At 31.2% G+C, this 27414-nt stretch overlaps 3 protein-coding genes across 9 annotated transcripts; 1 reads left to right on the forward strand and 2 right to left on the reverse strand.

Moving 5' to 3' along the window:
- Positions 1-633: 633 nt before the first annotated feature.
- Positions 634-1976, forward strand: LOC137831021 (uncharacterized). The gene has a single exon (XM_068638507.2). It carries the CDS (start codon positions 991-993, stop codon positions 1951-1953), a length of 963 nt encoding a protein of 320 aa, XP_068494608.2. The 5' UTR covers positions 634-990; the 3' UTR covers positions 1954-1976.
- A 12444-nt stretch (positions 1977-14420) lies between these two features.
- On the reverse strand, positions 14421-20557 carry LOC137820614 (TATA box-binding protein associated factor RNA polymerase I subunit C). 7 transcript variants are annotated; one of them, XM_068624792.2, is made up of 4 exons: positions 16551-20475; positions 16299-16399; positions 15737-16018; positions 14421-14677 (listed from the first exon to the last, which is right to left on the reverse strand). In XM_068624792.2, the coding sequence occupies exon 1, from the start codon at positions 20123-20125 to the stop codon at positions 17441-17443; it is 2685 nt and encodes an 894-aa protein (XP_068480893.2). In that variant the 5' UTR covers positions 20126-20475; the 3' UTR covers positions 14421-14677; positions 15737-16018; positions 16299-16399; positions 16551-17440. The 7 variants fall into 7 exon arrangements, with proteins under 7 accessions (XP_068480893.2, XP_068480918.2, XP_068480909.2 ...); XM_068624817.2 differs by adding an exon at positions 15530-15636 and having other exon boundaries at positions 16299-20475; XM_068624808.2 differs by adding an exon at positions 15530-15636 and having other exon boundaries at positions 15715-16018; positions 16299-20475.
- Positions 20558-21919: 1362 nt separating this feature from the next.
- Positions 21920-26236, reverse strand: LOC137833589 (uncharacterized). Its single transcript, XM_090297321.1, has 10 exons — positions 26072-26236; positions 25816-25983; positions 25337-25475; positions 25157-25241; positions 24955-25079; positions 24500-24594; positions 24201-24395; positions 23877-23989; positions 22199-22260; positions 21920-22131 (listed from the first exon to the last, which is right to left on the reverse strand). The coding sequence occupies exons 1-10, from the start codon at positions 26234-26236 to the stop codon at positions 21920-21922; spliced, it is 1359 nt and encodes a 452-aa protein (XP_090153447.1).
- Positions 26237-27414: the final 1178 nt, after the last annotated feature.

Consider the following 27414-nt stretch of genomic DNA (forward strand, 5'->3'; position numbering starts at 1 on the left):
CATTTAATTTTTTGAAATCTTTATATTAATATTAATTCTTTTTTTATCAGCAATTAATATTAATTCTTGTAGTCTCTTTCATCACTAAGAGCTATTAAATTCAAAAAAGAGTCTTAATTAAATAGTTAATGCAAAGATTAATTCTACATTGGGCTTTACAAAATTATTAAAGTTAACTTTTAATGTGATTCTTACAAAAATGAATGGAATTGGGAGCATAACTGAGAATCAAATTAAGTATTTAAGAAAATTATTCATAAGTGAAATTTATTAAAAGATAGTTAATAGTACTCTATTAAAAAGAATATATATATTTTAAAAAAGTAAAATAGAAAAACAGGATATAATAGAATAAAAAATACAGAAAAAGAAAACAAAAAACAGGTGAGAAAGGGAAATAAAGGAGATTCCTCTGTTTTTTGTTATGCTTATTCATTCTCATTTATGTCCCTTTGTTGTTTTCCAACTTGACCACTCATACCTGATGAGGCTAATAAATTGTTCATAACATATTTTTATTTAATTGGAGTTATTAATCATCATCAAACCCAAGATATGAATAGTAAATAGAAAACAAAAACAAAAATAAAAAACTGGTGTTGAAAACCTGATGAATCTTTTCTTCTCTCACCCTTTTTCTTTTCTTTTAAATTGCAGTATCAACTGGCAACTCAGAATAAAAAAGCAGAGCACCCAAGCACCCAAGGTTTCTCTTCCCTCTCATTAGACGCACATTATTCTAAGAAGAGAGAGACTGTCATGTTAAATGTCAAGTCTTCTTCCTCTCAGTTTCCCCTTTTCACAGACCCAAGACAGAAGATGCAACCATAACCTCCATTCTCTCAGACCTCACAATTTCTCCAAAAACTTCAGATCTTTGTGTGAGAATTAAATCCCACATTGATCACATAAAGACAAAAGCAAGTGTATATAAGTACAGGTGAGATAGGTCTTGGTCAGTTGGTGCTCTCTCCCTGTGAAAACCAAACAATGAGAGACATTGTTACTTGCTTCAGCGAGAACGCAGTTAACGTGTCTCATTCATCTATCTCGTGTTCTTCTTATTCGAACAACGCCTGCATCTCTCCCTCCGACATTGTTCCCTCCACCCAAAACTCAGTCTCCAGCGTCTACAAACTAGTCCTCTCCACGTTAAAGCAAATTCTGGTCACAGTCACATGGTGTAGGAGCCACTCCAACCAAGGACTCGCCATAACCTTCAACGAAGAGGACCCTCCACCCTTTAGACTCAACACCAATTCCCGTTTCTTCAGGAAGAAGAAGGGCACCAAAATCCTCGAACCCTCTTCTTCTCTCTCATCCAAGGTCGAAATCTCGTGGGATCTTTCAAACGCCAAGTATGAATCCGGTCCCGAACCTGTTCAAGGCTTTCACGTTGTCATCGTCATTGACTCGGAAATTGGTCTGGTTCTCGGTGACACGGCTGAAGAAACAGTGGTTTCCAAGAGGCTCGATTTCCGAAGTAACAACATAAACACCGCTTTGGCTAAGGTCTCTCTTTTGTCACGAAGAGAGCATTGTTCTGGGAACACCCTTTACACCACCAAGGCTCAGTTCTGCGACACTGGCACGTGGCACGATGTTATGATCAGATGCAGCGTGGAGAAGGAGAATGAAGGGATGTTCAAGTCACCGGTTTTGTGTGTGTGCATAGATAAGAAGACCGTGATTCGTGTGAAGAGGTTGCAGTGGAATTTCAGGGGGAATCAAACCATTTTTGTTGATGGGTTGCTGGTTGATTTGCTTTGGGATGTTCATGACTGGTTCTTCAGCCCTTCTTCTTCTTCTTCATCTTCTTCTGGATATGCAGTGTTCATGTTCAGGACTAGGAGTGGCATGGATAGCAGGTTGTGGTTGGAGGAAAAGAATGCACAGAAAGATAAAGACAGAGTTGAATTCTCCTTGTTGATCTATGCCTGTAAGACCACATAAGGGAACTGAAATTGTTCTTCTAATTTCTTTTTTTTAACCTTTTTTTTTTGTCTCTTTAGTTTCTTATTCTTGCCTTAACTCTTCTTTTATTTCCTTTCCTCTTGAAAGGAAAAGACAGAGTTGAATTCTCCTTGTTGATCTATGCCTGTAAGACCACATAAGGGAACTGAAATTGTTCTTCTAATTTCTTTTTTTTAACCTTTTTTTTTTGTCTCTTTAGTTTCTTATTCTTGCCTTAACTCTTCTTTTATTTCCTTTCCTCTTGAAAGGAAACATACTCATTTTTTTTAAGAGAAACAAAATAATTTCCAGTTTCAGAAATTTTAGTTGTACAAGAAAAATTAGTTATTCTCTGCATTTAGTTTGTGCCACAACTGTCAAATTCTCACAAACCATCTTTGATATATCTGTCATGTAATTTAGAAACCATAACCTTTGAACTCAAAATTTGCATGCGAATTATCCAAACCCCAAGACCAAGTCCACTCTATCAGATTAACAATTAGAAACTATCTTAGACAGTGATTTTAGTTTGTAAAAACAATTGGAGCTGATTGTTTCTGAATGTTACTAGAAATGTACTATGTTGAATTGATCTTCAACTGAACATAAGCATGAAGCCATAGGAAAAAGTGTCCAATTTATTTACTAGTTTTATTCTTTTTTGGTTAGAGGGAGAAAAGAGAAATAGAGCTAAAAGGGTACTAATGGAAGACTCTGAATGTGATGAATGAATTGGCAAGCCTTTTATGGAAAACAAAGTTAAAGGACTCTTGTGAATGGAAATGGAATGAACCATATCTTGACCAGTCTTCTCCTTGTTCCTCACTGCAATCTTTGGTTGAAAGGTGAAAACGTAATTTTGATGATAACAGTCCAATTAATAAAAAAAGGGCAAGGTACGATGTGGATCTTCCTTAGCATTTGGTTGTGATATTGCAGTTTACTTAAAACCTTAAAAGTATAACTGAAGTGTTGGTTTGGTTTGGTTTAGAGGGATTAGTTTAGTGGGAAAATAAGGTTAGGTTTGGTCGGGTCACTTTCACACGAAAATGATTCAAAAGAAGGAAGCTCCAACATTAATGTTGGTTTTGTCTTTACTGGCGTGGTGGAACCTTTGATTATGCATCATGGTCTCTTCCTGTGTCCTGAGATGCCTCAACATGTGTTCATCACTCCTGGTCCCTCCAAACTTCCACTTCACCCTCTCAACCAAATCATCATCACCTACTTTCTCAATGCATGCGTTTCTAAATACAGATCTTCTTTCTCACTCCCAACTGCCTCACAAATGGATACACTTTATTCGGATCAAATCAACTTCAAATGCCACATTTCTTTTATTTACAACTTTTTCTATTATGTGATATTCCATCTTTTTAACTTTCTTTCCATTCTACACTTCATACAATTTATAAAGGCTTTTTCTTTGTATAAGTCTTGTTTTTTATGGCTAATGTTCTCATTTTGATTTGATTTTTGCTTGGTATATGCCTTGGACTTAGTTATATTTAGAGTATTACCACAACAAGAAAATCATGAAATAAAAACTAATTTTATATATAAAAAATAATTAATTGCAGTAGTGATTAAATTAAAGATTATTTTAGAAACTAAAAAAAATTGGTTTTTAAATTAGTTTTTATTATTGTTAAATAATTTCTAAATTGGTATCTAATTAGCAACCAATGTTTTAACTACCAATTATTTAGATTCTAAATTTGATAGCAAAAACTTTGGTTGCTAATTAGATATCAATTTAGAAACCATTTAATAATAATAGAAACTAATTTAGAAATCAAAAATATTTTTAGTCTCTAATTTAGTCATCATAACAACTAATTATTTTTAGTATCTAAATTTGGTTTCTATTTCATGATTTTCTTATAGGGTACTACAAATTATTTACATTTTTATGTTTGTTTTTTAAAAGTATGAGAAATGTGTTTATAAAATTTACTTGACTTCAATTTTTAAATAAACGTGAGACTCGTAATAAGATATCTAGTTATATATATAAAAAGTGGTTATTAGTAATATTTTTTAAGATATTCATGTTAAAAAAAAAGAGAGAAAATGATAAATATGTATTAAAATTAAGAACCATGAACAACTCAATTGTTTTTTACACCCATCTGACAAATCCGATACTATTATTTTAATTATTTTTTACACTATTTAAGTATAAATTTATTTTTATTGTATTTTTCTTTTATTAAAATTATCACAGGAGTTATATATAACTCCTGTTGTGAAAGTATAATTTTTCTAAAATTAAAACAGAGACATAGAGAGAGAATAACTAGAATATAATGAGATGGGAAGAGAATGGCAACAAAAAGGAATGAAAAAATTGGGTTTGGAGAAGGTAACAATTGTGTTATATTATTTGTTATTTATACCAATAATTTTATGTTACATTTTACAATATCACTTTTAAAATTTGTATCTTTATTTGATCACATAAATCATTTTATTTCACACGTCTATCGCTTTTTCCTTTTTCTGAATAACTTTTCATAAAATACATATACAATTTTTGTTCAGCTTTCATCTACCTTTACAACCACAGTAATAATATAATAACGTATATCAAGATTTTAAATTAAAAAGTAAAATATAATTAAAATATTATTACTTTGAGTTATTAAATAAATATATTTTATGTAGTAAATGTAAAAATATGACCTCTCTTTTGCTCTTTTTCTTTATACTTTGTTCAAAATAAAGTGCAAAGATGTATTCACTAAAAGTGACAGTTATCTTTTAATTTGATTTCGCTTTCTTTCTTCGTTTACATATTAGGTTCCAAGTGAGAGTACGTTTCCATTATGCTTTACATGTTACTTTGCTGGTTCTGCATCTTGGGTGCTGTTTGGTGGATGTTACTTTCGCAGTTGCCAAAATTTCTTCACACATGCTCCTTCTTCTTCCTTTCCTATTTCTAATTCACTTGTTTGTGTTATCCTAAAAACTTATCTTCTTTTAGCCTTACCTTCTACCTAAGTGTCTCTTTCCCAACAAATGGAGATAAGATATAGCTAGGAGATATATAAATATATAAATATATATATAGGAAATATATAAATATATATATATATATATAACTCTATATCATAAAACTAATTTATTATATTAGATTTATACCTTATTTATATATTATAAATTGACTATCTTTAATCGATGCGATGTAAGATGTACAAGTGTGTAAAAAAAATGAGTTAAATATGTTTTTCGTCCTATTATAAGAAATTGATTTTTGTCTTTAGTTCAAACTTTAGATCTTCTCAATACTTGTAGTAAGTAGACTATTGAAGTAGACTTATGAGTGTTCTTTTATGTAACAAACAAATTTTTAGCGTAGTGTAAATGATAATATTATAACATTTAGGTCAGACATTAGTCATCATGAAATATTTTATCATCTTAGTGCACACTAGAAATTCGTTTGTCACGTCAAAAAAAATTAACAATGACTCATTCCAATAGTTTTCTTATTACAAGTATCCAGAATGTCTAAAGTTTAAATTAGGAAAAAAAACTAATTTTGTGTGAAACTAAAGGAAAAAAAACATATTTAACCCAAAATAATCAACAAAGGAAAAAGGAAGTTCTTAGTAAAACTAAGAAATTTATAAAAAAAATATAAAAAGAGAAGAATATGAGAAAGTGTAAGACTTGATGGTATTGGAGGTGAAAGTCTAGTAGTAAAGAAAATAGATAATATATGTATGACATCTATGAGGGTACATGAAGAAAAGGAAAATAATGGAAAAGTTTCTACAATTGAAGTAATAGCTTGGAATGAGATAATTGATGATTAGCCATGATAATGGGTAGGTAATGGTGGTGCTAAAAGCCAATCAATTAAATCATAGTTGGAAGATTTAGCATTAAAAAGTGAGGCCTTCAAGCTTGTTCAATCCCACCATCATTGCCCCCACCTAGTGCTTCTTCTAATATTGGGAAGCAAGATAACAAAAATCTGTTAATAATCTCTTTTCTTGCACTTGATTGGTCATATCTTTCATTGGCATTGAACATACACACTAAGATGTATTCACTTTTGCATGTATTATTTTCCTCTTTCAAATAAATATATGGATAATGCTGAATTTGGAGGAAATTAGTTCTGCAATTACTTTTGAGAACATATATTTTGAATTATGGTATGCTATCAAGAAGAGGAACATTCTTAAAAAAACAAGAGGAATAATCTCTCTATTTCTATATATGTAACATACTTTATTTTTAAGTCTCTATAAAAATTGTGTAAATCATTGATTAACAATTTAGTTTCACTAGTTATTTTTCTGAACAGTAAAAATATATAAATTAGTTATGAAGAAATTTCATTATAAATGTGCCTATCCATTTATATCTTCTTTGTCACTTAACTTTCTTTCGTACTCTTTTTGTGTTAATTTAGTATTAAGAATAGGACCATCTTAGATATTAATATAAACTAGGTGGAGTGTTAGGCTTAAATTTCTTTTTGTAGACATGGAATTTCAAATTTCTAGAGTCTGATAATAGTTGGTTTGTGTCTAAAGATTGAGGTATTTTCATTGTTTTAAAAATAAGGAAGAGCTGGTTTGTGCCTTTTGGAATGATGCTACGAAGATGTTATCTATTGGGAAGCAATTACATTTTTTTTATGATTGGTAAATATGAGAAATCTAGTAGATGAGGAAAGTTGTTACCATTGGGTTGCCTTATCTTTGATTTCTATAAATACATGTGGGTAGGTAATCTTGAGTCCGAATATTATTTACACTATTAAAAAATTATTAAATAAAAATTAATTTTAAAAATAAAAAAAATAATTAATTGTTATATTGAATAAATTAGATACTATTTGAGAGACTAAAAAAAATATTGGTATCTACTTTAATTTCTATTGATAAATAGGTTCTAGATTAGTATCTAATTAATTAACAAGATTTTAACTACCAATTATTTATATTCTAAAGTTGATAGCTAAAATCTTGATAGATAATTAGATATCAATTTAAAAACTATTTATCAATAATAGAAATTAATTTAGATATCAATAATTTTTTTAGTTTCTAAAATAGTATTTAATTTAGTCAATATAGCAACTAATTATTTTTTGTCTATAAAATTAGTTTATATTTAATGATTTTCTTGTCGTAAAATGACTTGTCGTTTGAAATAACCTTCAACCCCATTTTTCACTATCTCTAACGATCCTCCTGACTTCTCTCTCTTCTACCGTAGACACACTACTATCCGGTACAGGACCAATGACCACCGACGACAATCCTAACAAGGAATCACAATTCAATCACACTTATGTTTATTATATCTAATGAGAAGAAACACTAAATAAGACACTATCTTCTTCTTACTCCAATATTGTTTCTTCTATCACCTTACTGTCCCAACTTAGGTCACAAGTCACTGTTACCTAACTCAACAATAGCTAGTGTTTATCACTTTTTTATATATCCTAAATAATCATATTATCTATGAGATGTGGGCTTCAAAGCCATATGTGTTATTGACTAAAGATTGCAAGAACATATTGCGAGGAGAAATTAACTTTATCACTTCTTAGCTTCACAATGAATTAATTATTAGATACATTTTAAAATAAAGACTTTAATTTAAAATATTTCAAAATTATGAGAATTAAATATCAAAAGCTAAAACTAAATAAGTCAAGTTTTTTGAAGTATGAGCTAGTAAGAAAAAAAAAACTAGGAATTATATAAACCAACTACCATCAATCATAAAATATACGCAAATATTGTTGAAATACTTATTATCAAAGATTAGTTGTGATATACTTATTATCCAAGGCTATTTTGATGAGTTTTTAAAATAAATTTTTGAAACTTTAGAAAACTTATTTGTAATATAAAGTTACACTTTCAAAATTTTAGAGAAATTAGTTATAAAATATATTAAAATTATGCAGTTTTTAATTATTTATTTATAAATATATTTAATTATATTTATTTATTGAAGTTTGAAAATTTTGGAGTGTTTTACTGAGGTTCTACAATAAATCTTTGGAATTTAACAAAGGTTTAAAAAACCTCTGTTATTTTGCAGAGGTTTTAGAAAAAAAACCTTTGGAATTTAACGAAGGTTAAAAACCTCCGTTATTTTGCTAAGGTTTAGAATAAACATTTGAAATTTAACGAAGGTTAAAAAAACTTCTATTATTTTGCTGAGAGTTTAGAATAAACCTTTAAAATTTAACAAAGGTTAAAAAGCCTCCGTTATTTTATTTTGCTGAGGTTTTAAAATAAACCTTTAAAATTTAACGAATGTTAAAATAACCTCTGTTATTTTGCTGAGGTTTTTGAATAACCTTTGGAACTTAACGAAGGTTAAAAAAACTTTCGTTAATTAAATCAATTCCTAGGGTTATATTAATCTCCGCTAAATAATCTTCGTTAAAACCTTTTTTTCTTATAGTGTGAGTCTCCTAAAGGTTTTTGGGTCTTATCTTGTGAGTGCAGTGCACTTCAAGTGACAACTCTTCACCACTCATCTTGGAAGCTCCCATCCTTCCAAGTGGCATGATCCATCTTCCATTCCATAAGTTTTCTCTCATCGTTCTCTTTTTCTTTCTTCCATTACGCCTTCCAAAATTCCATTTCCATTTGCTTATTTGTTCTTCGTTTTTTATTCGGTCATCATCTTGCTTCCTTCCATCTTATGTTATTTTAATTCTTGCACCTCATCATCATCATCACCCTATATTGTGTTTTTCTCTTTACCTTTTAGAAGTGAACTATCATATTCGTAAAGAAGAAACATAAAAGTACTACTCTAAATGTAGAAAATATACCAAATTCATTTTGGTTAAGTTCGTGTCCAGTGAAAATCTTCTTTGGGTTTCTCACCATAATTTCTAATTCAAAAAATCCTAAACAAAGTGCAACTCATAAAATGTGCAATCGTAAAATCAACTCATATCATAGTGTTAGTTGTTAAGATCTTATTCAAGCGTTAAGTAAGTTATATACCTGACTTCACGGTTTGAGGAGTTATCGAGTGGGCAGTCATTATCCGAGGAAGTGTATTAACAATCTTGTCTTGACTCTAAGAGTGATTCCATCATAACATCAGTGTGAACTATTTGTGATAGTAGTTCTAGTGCAGTGGATCTCAAGTTTGTGGTTGAGAGGTAGTGATAGGTGCCAAATATTCATATTTTTTGCATACACTTAGGCACTAAAATTGAATGAACTATGTAGAAAATCTTATGAAAAAGAATGTTTTCCCATTTAGAATCATGATTTGACTTGATTGAATATGTTGGTGTGCATTTGAGTGAAAAATTGCAAGAATTTGAGGAAAAAAGGCAACGAAATAAAGAAGTAGAAGAAGTCTCAATCTACTAACTGCATGCAAAAGCGCTCAACAAATTGATGACAAATAGCACTTAAAATAAGAACCTCCAAACCCTAAGCACCGAGGAATCCACTAAGAAAATTTACGCCAGAGAAGGGCCCAAGCTATGGATATTTGGGTTGTTAAGCAAATTTGTGAGGATCTGAGTAAAGAAGAAACCCTTTGACCAAAGAAAGCAATTCGTTGGGATAGGCTGAGAATGGGCTCTGAGCCAAGATTTCTTCAAGTTGAAGATTGCTAATCCACTGAGTGGATTGGCATGCATTGAATGAATTTCCGATTAAAAGCAGCCCACACCTCAGCTCTATAAATAGGGAGACCTTGTTTTGAGCTAAATAGGTTGACACGAAGGTGTAAAATTTGGTAGAAGAATGACAGCCTCAGCTGGCATGCAACATCCAATACTCCATGTCTTTAATTGCTAATTATTCATCTTTGATTGTTCTTGTAAACATCATTATGAGTAGCTAAACTCCTCGTCTTGGGATTGAAGAGCATATCCTTTGTTATTTATGAATGTTTGTTTATTTTAGTTCATTTGATTTGATTGAATGTTTAATGCTTGATATGTGAGGAATCATTGTTCTTTCCTTTAGAACTTGAATGATGATGGGAAACACTTTCAATTTTCAAACTCTTTCAAATCATCCAAACAAGTCAATATCTGGGAACATAATTGAATATTTGGCTTGAATTGTTCCAACTTAAAGTAGAAGCAAGCTATTGTAAGTTAAGGAATTGATTGTGGTAATCTTTTGTTCTAGATAATCATGATTAAGGGATTAACTTGGTTTGACCATAAGGATCAGAGAACTTCCCCTTTTTAAATCTAGCTTCAATCTCACTAATTATAATTTTTACTTTTTATTCATTTTATCTATAAAAATAATATATACAACCCTTTATGATCATATTTCTACTATGCTTATCACTAGTGTCTTTGGATAAGAGAACCCCTCTTGTCAATTGTACTACAATTGACTTGATTCACTTGTTGAAAAATAATCACACCACCGGTTAGCCTTGGAGCAATCTGATAACGATCTCTTGTTAGACACAAGACACAAGTGGGTGGTTCCGCATGTGAGGGAGACTTTCTCTAACTATAGATGATAATATATCATTTGCGCTTTCACCACTAGCATTTATATGTTGGAGAGTTTAGTCGAGGACGATATCTTGTTGGTTGTCCAACATTGTGCTATTGATAATGTTTGTCATAAGATTCTTTATGTCTATTTATCTTTGCAATATCACAAGAATCTAGATGGTATACATTGTTTTTCTTAATTTCACTTTATCTTCTCTATGTTAACTTTGTAGAATAGTTCTTTTTCCTTCAAATATTATGGTAGTCACAAACCCTCAAAATAATAACTTGTTCTAGCAATTGCAGATGGAGTGTTCAGCTGTAGCTAAGAAGAAAAAGAAGAAAAGAAAAGGAGAATCCAAATGAGAGGAACAAGATCTTCATTCACTATTAATTGGCCCAAAGAGGGAGCATAAGAAAAGGGACAAGTCCCCTTGAAATTATATCAAGCAGAGAGGTCACCATCAAACCAATCTCCTAAAAGACATATGTCGTTCTTTCCTATGACCAGTACAAGTTTGGTTAAGACCTTCCTTGGTTGCGACTTCCATGTTTGATCTAACTTAAACATCTCTTTGAGCTCATCTATGAAGAAGTAGTCACGATGGCTACTCTAAATGATCTACTGAATTCTTGTATGGACTTGCAATCTCAGGGCTATTGTTGATGCCAAATGGGATCCAAATTGGTGTGGAGTGGGACCTCAATGGAGTTGAAATCAAAATAAGAGTTGACCTACTTGAGAGAGCTTGTTGAAAGAAGCTTTGAAGGCTAATTTTTCTATGAGCAATCAAGTAAAAGATCTCTAAACTAAAAAAGTTTATTTATCAATGGAGATGTCATCATGGAAAAGTCATGTATGCTATCAGAAGAGAAAGACAAGAAATAAAAAATTAAGTTAAATGACTTGCCTAAGCAACATAACCCTGAGTGCATCACAAGGAGCAACATGCATGGATGAAGGTCAAGAAGAGCATAAACAAATTTAAGAGGTTCATTCTTAGTTAACACAAAGAAAGTTTTAATAAGATCCTTCGACAAGTGACTTTATTTTATCATATTCTTTTGGAAGACGAAAAAAATTGATATTGGACAATATGTCCATGAATGTAAGTTGATTCTAGTTAAAGACATCTTAAGGTTTACCGGACCATTCAGACCATTATGACAACAAAGTTTATCGAGGTGCTTAGATTTTTCATTTTTAATTATAAAAGAACCAATTTTTATAATTTGATTGTTAACACCAATTTTTTATGTATATATTTTTATTAGAGATTGTTAATGATTATAATTATAAGTTGACCTACTATTTCTTTGTTCAGAATATTATTTATTTAAAAATTCAACTTTGAGCATATCCTTATATTTCAAATTCTTTATCAAGTCAAAAACATGAAAACATCTCCATTGATAAATATAAACTCCATATACATGAATGAAGTACACCCTAGTAATGAGGTCATTTTTCCAACATTCCTATAAAATAGAACCTCTCACATATTAGAGCCTAAGAACCTAAGGGCCAAACCCACCATATTGAACAACTTTTTATTTTCAAAATCCATCAACTTCAACGAAAATGACAAACATGGATTCAAATTGAAAAATGAAAATGAAGAATCCTAATGCACCTGTCCCATCAAAGAAAACAACAAACAACAAAACATAAAGTAAAACAAAAGGGAAACACATTATTTCATCACAAAGCTGCAATGTTAAATGAAGTTATAATCGTCATACCTTGCAAAGTAGTGTTTCATTCTAAATTCGGCTTTAAAATCATTTTTCTCCTTTGTTTCAAATAAGAGTTCAATAATTTCGAAAATCTTACTTTTTTTACTCCCCTTTCCGATTCTTGTTACCAAGGGTTACTGACTTGTTGTTTTTAACTTTAATTATCTTAGTTTAAAACAAAACAAATGTTAAAAAAAAATTTAATTAGATTTACACGTGTTAGTTCATTACTTATGAGAACATGCAAAATTATGTTTAAATTTTATAAGGACTAAAATTGTCCAAACTTTTTTAAGAATATTTTTAATATTTTCGCTATTTTACAAAGATACAAAACATAATTTACCCTAATTAATATATAATAATATTTACATTAAATTGTATTTTTTGCCTATTGAATTTTCAATTTGTCTTTTTACTCACGTGCTTTCAATCTTCGAGCAAAAGTTATATTTAATAAAAATTGTAATTGAGACTACAAAATTACTTATTTAATGTATCTAGTTTAAAATTTAAAAATAACGTGTGCGTATTAATTTTAGTTTAATTTTATATAATTGAACCCTAAACCCTAAAGTAACAGATTTTTGAAAGAACATACACCTATTTAAAATTTAGAGTAGTACCAGATTAATTTATAGGCAATTACTTTTTTGGGTTTCTTCATGCACCTCCATGAAATGTTATATAAGTTTAAAATATCCATGGATTTTTTAAATGTGGAATTAAGAATGGTCTGATTATATAATTTGAAATATATTTTTAGATTATGTAAATCCATAAATATATTTTGTATTATATAATTTAAAATATATTTTTAAATTTACATAATTTAGAAGTGTATTTTAGTAATTAAGAATATATTTTTATATTATATAATCTAAAGTGTATTTTCAAATTGTGTTATAATATCCATGAATTTTTTAAATGTGGAATTAAGAAGAATATTCTGATTATATAATCTGAAATATATTTTTAGATTATGTAAATCCATAATTATATTTTGTATTATATAATTTAAAATATATTTTTAAATTTACATAATTTAGTAATGTATTTTAGTAATTAAGAATATATTTTTATATTATATAATCTAAAGTGTATTTTCAAATTTTTGTTATATAAAATATATTTTTAGCTTCAATAATTCATAGATGTATTTTAAATTATGTAATTCTAAAATATATTTTAGATTGTAAAATTCAAAATGTATTTTTTTTAAATTAAATAATGTAAATTGTGTAATTCAAATATGATATTTTTAGATTTGAAAATAATTTAAAATGTATTTTTGAATTCCAAATTTCACATTCTGAAATAGATTTAGATTGCGATGAATAAATTGTATTTTTTTTTAAAATAGTTGAACTCATCTAACATCTTTTTTCAATGTACCATACTATAAACAAGAAATTTATCTTCCATCTTAATTTATCTTATACTCTAATACTGTGATTCATCTCATATTCTAATATTTCTATTTATCTCATTCTAATCTTTTGAATCTTTGGTCACCTAATTTCTTTTATTTAAATCTCTTAATTTATCTCCTTTTGAATTCTCTTTATTCATTTTATATTTGATTTATTTCATATTCTAACTTCTTTACCTCTTAGAACTAATTCTTTATATCTTTATATCGTAGGATCTAATTTATCTTGTAACATCTTACATAATTTACGTCATATTCTAATATTTATATTCTAATGTCTATATCAAACCTAATTTATCTCATTCAAATTTCGTTATCTCTTAAAATCTAATTTATTTAATACATTCAAATATCTCAGAATCTATTTTATTTAATGTTTTTAAGCCTTCTGTCTCAAAGAACTAACTATTTATATAATTTCCTTTATGAATTTAATTTATCTTCAATTTTAATATCTTCATATTTTTGTAACTAATTTATCTCGTAATATTCTCATTTACTTCAACTTTATTCTTAATTAATTTGTGTCATATTAATTAATCATTAAAAAACATTTGGAGGAGGGGCAATCTCTACACAAAAATACTAATATAGAAGTAATTTTAAAAAGAAAAATTTGGAGGGGGGCAGCTGCATATAAGATCCACCATTGTTTATCTACATATAGACTTTTATTTTTTTGGTAAGATAAATTTGAGTTTTTAGCAAAACTTTCATCATATATACTTGATTTCAGTTTCAAGTAATAACTTAAATAAAAATAATGTTTTTTTTCATACTCAAATTTATTAATATACTAAAATGTAAGAAATTGAATATCCAAACATATAATTTAGCCAGTAGAACTCAGGAATCAAGATGAAGTGTGTTACAAGTAGTTAAACTTAATGGGTAAATTCGTTTGATAAAATGTATATACCCAAAAGAGGGTAAATAACATTGTCCGGGAAAAGGTGTGCATCACTTTTATTTACTGTTACAAATGATGTAGTATTACCTCGTACTGAATTTGAATGCCTCCATGTAAATTTACATGTGTTGAAAGAGGATTCTGCTAAGGATTTTTCATGTATCTGCAAGTAATAAAAGATTGTTGATCACTACAAAATCATGGTTGTCAAATCAAGTGCATAAGATTGCACAAAATTAAACGCTAGAAATTATGCCATTCACTATTCTAACATTGCACGCGAGACAATCAACAAAAAGGATGCAAATAGGAATTGGAATTTTGCAGAAGGTTGTGCAGTGAAAAGCATTATTTTTACCCCATATTTCATAGTTATACGAGGTATGAAGACATCATTCATCACGGGAGTCTATAATGACAATGTTCTACGACAAACCATGTCAGACATTTCCACATAAATATATGTTTGGAAAGTGTATACAATTGAAGACAGATATTAGATTGTAGGGCTAAATAAAATGTTATTTCCTTACTGTTTCTTTTTTATGTACCCAGATTTAAGGTTAAGGCAAGTGCCTTACCTTTGTTTGGTAACTCATATATATACATCAATACAGATGAAGAGCAATAACTAGATCTAAGGAGAGAGAAGAATCCTAAGATCATGAGAGGGGAAACATGTCCCAATACCAAAGTAATCTGAAATAGTGAATCAAGGTCAAAAAGGCAAAAGATGCCAACAAGACAAACGGTGATGTCAAGGAGTGATTATGGCAGTGGGAAGGCAACATGTGGAGGACTTGTACCAATAAATAATTAAGTTTTCCTACCAATATGGGGTTTTTTTTACAATAGGAACTCCTGAGGTTCTACATCTCAGCTTTATTTGTTTCTTTATAAAGATCAACTACATATTTTCTTTGGGAGATGAAAATATATTTTCTTTAATAGGAAATACTTAAGTTTTACAGTGGACATTGCCAGAGACAATGAAGAAGACAGAGCGAGACCATACCTGCTCCAATACGAACTTGAATAAAGAAGATAGAGAAAAACAATGCATTCAACCTACAGGTTCTACACTAATGTCCTTGTATTGATATAATCCTCAGGTATGCATGACTGCAAACAATACATCATATGTAATGAAAGAAAAATTGCAACTCAAAACAAAATCATAAAGCACTAAAAGAGACCAACCATTTTCTAAACTAGTCTTCACCTTTAGGTGTCTGGCAGTCCATTGGTTTATCAAGCCTGTGAAATGTTTTTGGGTTGGACAAATCAAGATTTCCACTCTCATAATCAGCAAGGACTTGTGGAAAGACTGGATAGATATTGGGGAAGATCATGTCCTGACAAGGTCTTTAGATGCATTGCATAAAGCACTGGAAATTGCTTATTTCTCCCTTGTGACACCTTTTAGAAAAGGATTTGATATTATCTTGAGAGATGGGTACCTTGTTGCTTTCTTGTTTTGAGGATCCTGAAATTGTTGTCCAACCTGATACAAAGCAGATAAAGTACATTCAGAAACGTGAAATGGGGGAAGACATAACCACACACCAAAAAAAGTGGCATGAGAACCAAATTTAAAAAGATAAAGGCAAAGCTCAGATCTGTGCTGCAACACTAAACACCTTAAAAAGAATAGCACCATAGAGAGGGTAAAAATTTCAAGTCCTTAAGGGCTTTTTGTGCTACAACTCATCATCAATAATGCAGCATAAATGCCATGGTCATAAACTAGCAATAATATCAAAAGATAAGGAGATAATTCTTACATGCTATTCGAGTAAGATTTATGTTGAAAATAAGGCTTTGACTCTGATTCATCAGGACCATTTTCAATTTTTCCGAGACAACTCTGGTTTCTCTAATTAAACTGTTCATCAAGAATATTCTATACTGTATCAACTTCATGCTTGCAGTATTCAAGCTTTTTCCACATTCAATACAGACCTTCAATGGTAGACAACTGCCATATTGGCTCTTATGTGAAATAAGATTTACTTAGTGAGAAAGATGACACTTACTGTGTAGAATCCATCCATAGTTATCTTGCCAAACAACTCTCAACTCAGTGGAAACAGCATTACAAACTAAAACCAGCGATATCTTTGCTAATTTGCCGCACCCAGAGTCTTAAATCCAATATTGCAGCTTCTAGATATTTCTTTCCATTTCTTTCTTTTGACAAAAATCCATGTTTTTGATTCTTACTCCTTGAAACTTTAGCACCATTCAAAAATCTCAGACAAACTTCTAGTCAATAATTTATCAAAACCACCAAGGATCACATCAAGTTGCTGCCCTTGATCAGGTCTACAAATAAGCAAGTCTTCCAATGCATCTCCCTTGTACACTAGAAGATACTTGAACATGCCAATGGTAACATTTTGTACATTTTGCCTTTTACCACAAAGCTTCACACAGACAGCAATTAAAATCTGTATCGGTGTTGCTGGGAGAGAATATCATTCTTCTATGAGCAATCAATAATTGATAGACTGTACTGCTTTCCTTTCCTGAATCATCTTGAGAGGAAGTAGAGGACAAACTCTTTTTAGGTTCATTAAGTAAACCAACCACAAAAGAAGATCATCTTCCCCAATACGGACTAAGAAGGATGGGAGGAAGCAGTACAATACCATCCAAATAGATTAGAGCTTTTAAGAATTGAATGGATATAAGCCTCTAGCTGCCTACTTCCTCTTCAAATTGATGAGAGCCTCTTTTCACCAGGAACAGCTTCTTCGAATTTACCATCTTATTTGTCAATTGCTTACTTAAAAATTTCACCAACCAAACCTGTCTCCAAGAATCGACCAAAAGCAACAGATAGGAGGAGATGGGGATCCATTAGCTTTTATCATATCTACTTTTTAAGGGGAAGAGGATGAATAAAGGAGGGACCACCCGTTAACTATTTTTTTTCAAATCTAGATTGAATACAAAATTCCTTATATGAATCAAAATTTTCTTGCCATTTAGACATTTGTCTCTTCAATAGATCATATGCCTTTAAACCTTGAGGTTCGAGCTTCTTCACAGGAGCATCAAATCTCAACTCAACAAGGGAAAGATCATCAAAGATTTCTTGGCCAACAGATTCAGTTTGCTCAGTGGACTTCTTCTCTGGGACATAAGAAATGAATGTATCATAATTTGTGTCACTATAAACAGACTTTTCATGTGCATGGTCAGCTGCCGACAAGTTGAATGAAACTGGACTGTATAACAAAAAAGATTTTGATTTCGAAGATCCAGCCCAGGTTTCCTCTCCATCCTCAGCAAGGGAGACTGCATGATTATCAAGCTGTGTAGGCCCATAAGCTGAGACAGCAATCTCACCAGCCACCTGCATAACTTCTTTATATTTGAGGCTAAGCTCTGTTTCTACTGAAAATTCACCTCCTTCCATATTTGAGCTCCCATTGCGAAATTTATTAAGCACAAGAAGAACAGGAAAAGGAATAACTGGACCCACAATGTCATCATTGCTGTGGGGTGATGATTTCCTTAAAAAGAATGGAGACAGTTGAGGAAGGTTGGGAACAGCTAAAGATTCCAATGCTACCCTATTGTGATCCAGGTTTCCAACAACTTCATGGCATTCAGCACGACTCAAAAACGCCAACTGCAGCAGTTCCATAGGTAAGTCAGCCCACAATCTTCTCAAAGCAACCTCATGTAAGCTTTCTGGTAGCTTGACATCATTAAAAACAGAAGTAACCGCAGGACATGATCTTAATTGACCAAACCCACAAGCATTTAATTTCTCACATAATAACTCGTGCACTTCTTTGCGTTCTTTGTCATGGGCATCCTTATAGTTGTTTTTTAGTTTTCTAATCAGGAATTGAGTAAGTCCACCACTTGCATATGATTCAAGGTAATCCAATTTTAAGTAGTTATAATTTTTTGGAAACTTGTACTCCTCATCACTCGTGGGATACAGTAAGTGTCTATTCAAACACAATACTTGATCGGGACAATCTTCTAAGTTTCTGGCCTGAGCCCAAGAGGCATGATATCTCTGCAATTCAAACCTTCCCGAGGAAGTAAGCCTTACCAATGTAAAACCCCCATTTTCATCAGGTTCACACAGTGATGCGGCAAGTTTATTGCTTAAAATGCCAAATCCCAAAACTATCTCTTTCTTCTGCTGCCAATCAATCCACTCAGGAAGCGCATCCTTTGAGAACTCTTTCCTTAAGAGACAACTTCCACAATGACACTCATGACCAGACAAATTAATCTCAACTGGAAGCTCCCAAGCACAAATGGTTGGGTTAATCTTCGACGTAACAGATTTTTTACGAAATGGTAATACATTCCCATAGCAGAAGATATTGAACTCACAATTCCAAATACTTCCCAACATAATACAAAACCCAGTTTCAGAAGCCAACTTAAAAGCATCCTCCCTCGAGTGGGACCTCAAATCAGACAAGCTCAATACAGACATGAAGCTAGGCCCTTCAATCCCATGCACCCATTGCAAAACCGGCACCAAAGGCTTCCTCACATCACATAGAAGCAAAACACTGCTAGAAACCACAGCAAAGTAAAAGTTGTCCGGAGCAGCCCTTGCCAACGCAAGAAACCGCTCATTTTCATCCGGAGCATACATTCTTAGCGTCTCGATCTTCATCAAACAACTCACACTACAATCTTTCAGCCTCAAATCAACCAAGAAAACAGCATCAGAACGCGCCACAACCAAAATCCTGGGGTGCCAACTAAACTCACAGCTCAGCCACACCTTACTCTCTGAAGAATCATTCCAGGGCACCTTCAACCTAGTCCCCTTGAAACCAGCACCGGCGCCACAACACTCCAAATCAAACAAAAACAACTGGCCACTCTCCAGCAAAACCACGCTCTCTTCCAATATATGAGGACTCCAACAAGCATGTGCCACAGGGCAAGTCTTGAACATCTTATCACCCAAACAAACCACGCTAGGTCTATCCAAAATTTGATTGTGCCTCGCAGCGAACCAATGAACGGAATATAGAGTAGTAGCCAACAAATACCCGATAACTCGAGAAGCATCATCATCCTCGTCATCACTACCTGTGAAACCAAAATCAGCAACAGGGTTAACAGAAATGTTCAAGATACGGTGCGAGGAGCCTGTAGAGGCGTAAAAGACGTCGCCTTTGGTATCGAGCTGAGTATGGAAACGCGAGTCCTTGAAGCGGAGAGTGAAAAACGCGAGCTTGTGGTCGTTGGAGCCAGCGGGGAATAAAAGGAGGGCGTAAGGGCAGTGGGGGTAGGTGAGGAGGTGGAGGCGGTTGTGTAGGAAGGGGGGAGCGGCGTCGTTTTGATGGGTGGAGGAGAAGAGGGAGGCAATTGAAGAAGCGGTGGAGGGGAGAATGGAAGGAGGGTGGGAAGAGAGAAGGAAACGGGAAGGTAAAAGGTAGGGAGGGCAGTAGAGAGATGGTAGCAGAGAGGGGGAAGAGAAGAGAAGGGAGAGAGAATTAGGGTTAGGGTTGAAGAGAAGAGGACCTAAAGGGAGAGAAGGGGAATTGGAGAGAAGAAGAGGAGCTACGGTGGAGGAACCTACTGGGAAGAATGATTTCCATTCTTCTGAGAGTTCCATTGCAATTTCACAATCCCTCTCACAGATTCACCTTCTCTACCACACCTTCTAGGATCCTGATATATATTGACACTCTTTGTCAACTAACATAAATCTTCATTTTTCTTATCAAGATCATAGGAAAGAACAAGATGATGGGTCATGCAAAGTCGGTGCGGCTTCATTGGATGCTTGACTAGACAAAAAACATGCAAAGAAACAAAACCTAGCAGATAACATAAAAGAATACTAGTTCATCGTTATCATATGCCGTCAAGGATTCAAACATAAACAAACATTAAAAGGAAATCGAAAAATAAAAAAACCAAGCTTTCCTAAGTTCTAAATGCACTAAACATACTAATAAAAAAAAATGTAAAACTAAATTCCATAGTTTACACTCAAATAGATTTTTTTAAAGTGCAACTATCCAAAATTCTCACCAAAAGCAGCAATCAGCACAAAGGCCATAGGTATTTTAATAGTAGGTTAAGGCACGGGAAAGATTTTATTTATAAAATAGGAAAGATTGTATTTATGAAATATTATTAATATATTAATAAATAATTAAATAATTATAATTTATGTAGATATATATTTTAACTATTTTCATTGTAATAAAAATCTTAGCGTCTTATATAAATAATTTTATACATTAAAATATTTTAATAATAATAAATTTTACAACATATATACTTTCATCTAATACAATCAACTCATACAATTTGTAAGTAAAGAAATTTATACAATATAACAAATATTAGAGTTAACGAAGCACTGAAGTGGTTTAGAAGAGAAAAGTATACTCTCTAGTAGAGGTAGATTAAAGTTTAGAAACTTTTCAGAAATACAACTAATAGTGTGATTGTGAAAAGGTATTTATAAATAATAACTAATAAGTAATAATTAATAATTTTTATAGCAATTAAAAAAATGTTATATTTCTAGGTATTGAAATGATGAATGGTAATTTTTGTAAATAACAGTCATACTAATTAAATTGGTATTTTCCATTATGAATGAGAAGTACAGACAACCATAGAAAGAAGATTGGGTAAACAATGAGTTTAAAATGTAAGAGTTTGAAAAATACTTTAATAGTTAGGTATACGTTTTAATGTGAAATAAGAAATTTTTATGAGCCAACACATCAATCCAATTCAGCAGTGCATGCCTAAAAAATGCACTCTCATGAATAAATAAATATTTTTGTGGTTAAATTCTCATTCACACATATCCCTACCTAAAAAAATTAACAGAATTTCAAATAAAGAGCGTGGTGCATATTTAAATGCAGATCATAAATTCATTTTAATATATCATATTTTTAATTCTAAATTAGCAAAAATTACATTTTATAATTAGTATTTTAATTTAATTTATTTTTAATTAGTTAGCGTATACATTTAGTATGAAGTAGGAATACATTTTTCTAAATTTTTGGAAATGACAATCATACTAAATAAATTGATACTTTCCATTATAAATGAGAAGTATAGAAAACCATAAATTCATATTGGTGCATATTTGAACATACATGTACACATTATAATTTCATTTTAATATATCATATTTTTAATTCCAAATTAACAAAAATTACATTTTATAATTAGAATTTTAATTTAATTTATTTTTAATTAGTTAACATATACATTTAGTATGAAGTAGGAATATGTTTTCTAAATTTTGGGAAATGACAATGATAGTAAATAAATTGTTATTTTCCATTATGAATGAGAAGTACAAAAAACCATAAAAATATTTTTTGTGCATATTTGAACATATATGTGCACATCATAAATTCATTTTAATATATCATTTTTTAACAACCATGACAGCTTTCTCTATTGCATTCTCAGATGAACTGTCATGTACATGTTTTGTACTCTCTATGTCAGAAACTGAATCATGTGTGTAGTTTAATCCATATGAAAATGTTGTTAACTTATTCTTTTGGCTTGTGAATTCTTGGTTGAAAACCATCTTAATTTTCTTTGTTGGATTGTGGTCTGATTTGTCACGGACATCTACAATGAAGTTTTGATTTTAATACATTAACAGTAAATAATAACCAACAATGAGAACCTCATTTACCTGTTGTTAAAACAGAATTTGCTTCTCCATAAGAAATTGTGGTTGTCCGAGGACTTTGTTTGCTGCAATTTTTATCTGAAGTACCTTAAGAAATCAAGTCATCAATGATAAACTTCAATTCTATATTTAAAAAAAATGGCATATGAGGTTCTACCTGTAAGTTTGGTAGCTTTTTTGTGTAACTTATTATGAAGGATGATTCCTTTAGTTTCTTGCACACTTTGACTCATCTGGATCCATATGCATATATTGTTGTTAGTGAAGTTCAGATAGTTGTTAAATTGTTTTGACAAAAGAATTTGTCAAATAGGTAGAGATCAGTGAAAGTTTAAAGCGGGAATCCAAATTCTCTTTTTTGGATGCACTTTGACTTTCTCAAATTTGGGCTATTCCTATGGTCTGCACAAATATATACTACATCATCTCCTTATTGTTCTCAAGTAAAACAAATTAGGCTAGACAAAAAAGATTTACAAAAGACAGTCAAATTGTATTTATAATTAATTATAAAGCACAGATGAAAGTTGTCTGCACATTCCCAAAATTACTGACAAACATTTTAAAAGAAAATTTTATGAAAAGTTATACACACGATTCTCTATTGATCTTGGTAGCTTCTCAAGGTAGATATTGAACATGCCCAATTCTATCTCAATTTGAATATTGTGATATAAGCAGTACTATTCTAATATTTACTTCATCTGATCATGGTATCAATCTTACTATCACTATTGTTCTAAGGCAAGCTGTGCTTCAACATTTGCTTACTGATTTTGAAGTTAAATTGCTCATTCTCATCCAATCTGTGGATGAAATCAAAACTCGTCTTTAGCTTAAATATGCACACTATCTTAAAAGGAGATGGTTTTTTATGCAATTTGTTTTCAGAATTACTGGAAGCTTCTGCAGCATGATGTTAATGTCAAAATTCAACTCAACAACTCTTACAAAATTGTATCTTAGCTGACTTGAATTTGAATGTCATAACTATCATTCACAAAAATCATAAGGCTTAATGCTAATTCCTTTGTGTAATTGTATTCACAAAGATCAATAAAGTTTAGCAACAGTTGGACAATCTATTCATCATAATGTCACCAAAGAAAGAATGTTTGAGCTCAAATCCAATACTACCCTTGAAATTTCATTTATTACAACCTATTAATAAATCCATTACATGGACTAAAGTCATGCACTGCATAACACACTTGAAAGATACAAACAACACATTTGATTATTCACATTAATAATCAAATCTCAAATGATTTATACATGTTTAAAATATTGTATGAACAATCTTCAATCTTATAACAATGTCGTGGAACATTTTGGTTCACCTCTGCAACTTTGTTATGACAGAACTTTCAGCATACTCTAACAATCTTCATCCATTGAGGATCAAAACATACAAACCTACAAAATAGCAATACACAACTATACAATGCAATACATAACATGTCATACATAATAGTAATCATAATATCCTCAAAACATAAAATAGTTATGACATTGTTTTGCATAATATATCAAATCTACTACAATATTACATAAGTAAGCAAATTACTCTCATATCCTCAAAAGATCAAATGTCACACATAAATTTTAAATAACATTTCACTTCTCAATTTTAACAGTTATTTTGAATGTCTTGAGTGACAGATTTTCCTCTGCAACTTACAACAATGGTGGAGATTGTCTCTTGAGTGGAGTCACTGTAACACTGTCATTGCTCAAATCCACAGTTTGAGATTGCGACTCATTGCATTCACTCCCAAACTTTGTCAACAAATCCTGTTTCAATACACACACTTTCAGAACAAATGTTTTCAACTAATGCTATTGTCTATTAAAATTTATTTATATCTCTGTGATGTTCTCACAGGAAGCATCAGTTAATGCTAGCTTTTCTTTTCCTTTTTTTCCATCTTGATCATATATCTCCTTATCAAACAAATGAGGATTTAAACAAATCAGTACTTAAGAAACATTTTATATTACAGACATTGTACAGTAAAACATAACTTATCAATGAACTATTATTGTCACTGATGAAACGTTGAATGATGTCTTCATCCACACAAATTTTTTTAACTCTAAAGGTTTGCTCAAACCTGAAGCCTTTATCCATTTTTGAATCAACCTTAAACAAAACCTTTTTCTCCAATATTTTTGCAAATTCATTTGGAAGATTTTTGTTCTAAAATAAAAATTTAAATTCAAATTAATCAATGCACGGGTTATATATATATATATATATATATATATATATATAATTTACATTTAAAGGTGTGCAACAATAACCTTATCATGGCTTTCAAACATTTCAGCACATGATTTACTCAGCAGTGAACTTGCTTCTCTATCAAAAAGCATGAAGGTTGTAGAATCAGTGTCATCTATCACACGAAGTTGCACTTTATACGTGCCATACAAATACAATATGTTCAACGCAACACATTAGTATTGTACTATAATCAATATCCGAGAATAAATCAATAACACATACTTCAAAACGTGTACCTAAGGGTGACCTTCATTACGTGCTTATTGCATTTTTCACAAAAAAACATTTTGGAGTCGCGGTAAACTGCCTTGTTACATATGCATGCAGTATACCACCAATCATCATCGTCCATAACATGTTTTATAGTTGCAAGAACTATGAATGTGTTGACTTGTTTCAATGACATGTAAAAATAAGTGGAAACAAAAGACAAATAAGAATTTAAAATATATAATGACGTTTACTTCTCTACAATCCTTCAACTCTGTTATGGTGTTCCTGACGGTGGTCTGAAGAAACTCATCTTCAGAAGTTTGCTTTGAAGATTCACACAGTTGGTTGAACCCCTGCGATGGAGAGTCCATTGTTTCTAACAATCTTTACCATTAAAACAAAATTATAATACATTCAAAAAATCGTTTCACCAATATCAAATAATGATATTTCTAAAGTACCTCTTTTTCAACAGTAATGCTTTTTCAGTCAGTACATTATATTTCACTCTTGTGTAATCAATACAGTTTTGAACATAGATGTTGTCTATATAATAAAAAATTAACATGTAAGAAAATTAAAAAATCCAAACTAATAACAAATAATAAAGATAAGATACTTTGATTCATCCAAAATGATACCTCTGAAGAACTTGACTTTGGAAAATTCTATAGATATGACTGCATTGTCTACTTCCCAAGTTGATAGGAATGCATTTAACTGATCTACATAGCTCCCAAAAAGGGTGCATTTAATCCTAAAACTACTCTCACAAAACAACTATGTTACACAATCAGTTTAAAAAAGAAACAATGGTGAATAGAAGTTAGAACATTACCCATCACAATCTATGGAGATGACATTCATTTTGGTAACTTTTCCTTCCTTTGTCAACTCCCGCTCTGTGCCAACTCCAGTCAGAATTCCAATTATATATGCGTAAAACACTACTGAAGTTAATAACAGAAAACTTGTATTGAAAAGATACCAAACATCAGCATAAAAGTTAATTTAACTAACCCACTAAAAAGTCGGTCTCAAAGCCAGTAGCAAAAAGCAGTGAAAGAGGGGTGTAATGTGGTTTAGTTTGTGGTACCACTTCATTAGCCGTTAAAGATACCTTTGTTCCATATTGGAAGTTAATGTTATAAGCATGTTTAGTTGTTCTGTAAGATCCTAAATTGGATGTCAGACTAAACGATTGGATGGAATACACATGACCTTCAGATATCTGACTCTGGAATTTATATATTAGTGTCCTCCTCACATATGCATGGATTCGTACTCCCTAAAAAAATACATAAGGAAAACATGTTCAAAAGCAACACATATAAAATATGTGTATGTCACAACTATGAGTTTTATGAAAAACTTACTTGTTCATCTTGTAGCCCCGTCTCTAGTGAAAAAGAGATTTTCTGTTTCATGAAATCTTGCACACACCATAGCCGTAAGACTCTAACAACCACATTCCATGACTCCTTTTTTGAATTCACATCATTTAATACATTGATTGTTTGATCTAATTTCAATATAGACATAGTGTATTCCATAAAATAGAGAAAACAATTTTAGTGAGAGAAACACAATGACAAAATAAAATTTCAATATGAATGTATTCACAATGCTGAAGTTCATTTAAATAGAGTCAACATTACCTATCTTTATAGCACACCTTCATAATAAATGTATATGCTTTCCACATTCAACTTTCCATGTGTCAACTAAATTTTAACACCGTTAAGGTAAACCCAAGGCATGAGTTTTTTTAGAGCAAACATAAATTAATTGTCTTGCCAGAATTCTCCCCTCTAGACAATGAAAGGTACATCACGTTGCCTATATACAAAAGCAATTCTGCACATACTTTTTACAGTTTTAGGATGGCTTCTTGTACTTTATACACTATTGCAGAAAAAATTGATCATTGTCCACTGCTCTCATAAACCTCATTCAAACAATGTTATGAATCCAAACAAAATTAGTACCATTTTGGTGATACTTTCAGAAATCCACTTTCCATTTGGCAGCCCAATTTGAACAACGTTTGGGAAAGGCCATGGTAGACCTTTTGCTCTACCACCCAGAACTTCATAGGATTGGCAGCTGTGGCAATTGGTTCACTTCATGAAACACACCAGGTTGAATTATACAGATATGCAAACATTGATGAATGTGCAATGCTCTCATAAACCATAAAAAAAATGTTATAAATGCAGTTCATGCAGCAAAAAGTAATTTTGCACATACTTTTTACAGTTTTGGGAAGGCTTATTCAAGTTTATACACTATTGGAGAACACATTGATGAATGTGTCTCGTAATACAAACAAACATCATTGAAACATTGTCATAAATTTTCTCAAAATTGGTGCCACATGAATTCCCACAATCCACTTTATATTTTTTTTATTAAATTTTACAAATTACAATTTTTACAAACTTATTTGAAGATATAAATGGTGATAAATGGTGAAACTTTATTCTTGAAGCAATAATCAGGCATGCAAATATAGAACACATATTGGTAAGCTGGCTTGTGTAAGTGTTTTTTTAGAAGACTTATTCAACTTTATACAAACAAGCGTCATTGAAACAATTTCATAAATGTAGTCAAATTTAATGCAGTCAAATTGGCGCCACATGATTTCCCAAAATCCACTTTCTATTTTTTTTTTATTAAATTTTACAAATTACAGTTTTTACATTTGCCTTAATTT

Source organism: Phaseolus vulgaris, chromosome 11 (assembly GCF_051622355.1).
Source record: "Phaseolus vulgaris cultivar YP4 chromosome 11, ASM5162235v1, whole genome shotgun sequence".
NCBI classification, from domain to species: Eukaryota; Viridiplantae; Streptophyta; class Magnoliopsida; order Fabales; family Fabaceae; genus Phaseolus; species Phaseolus vulgaris.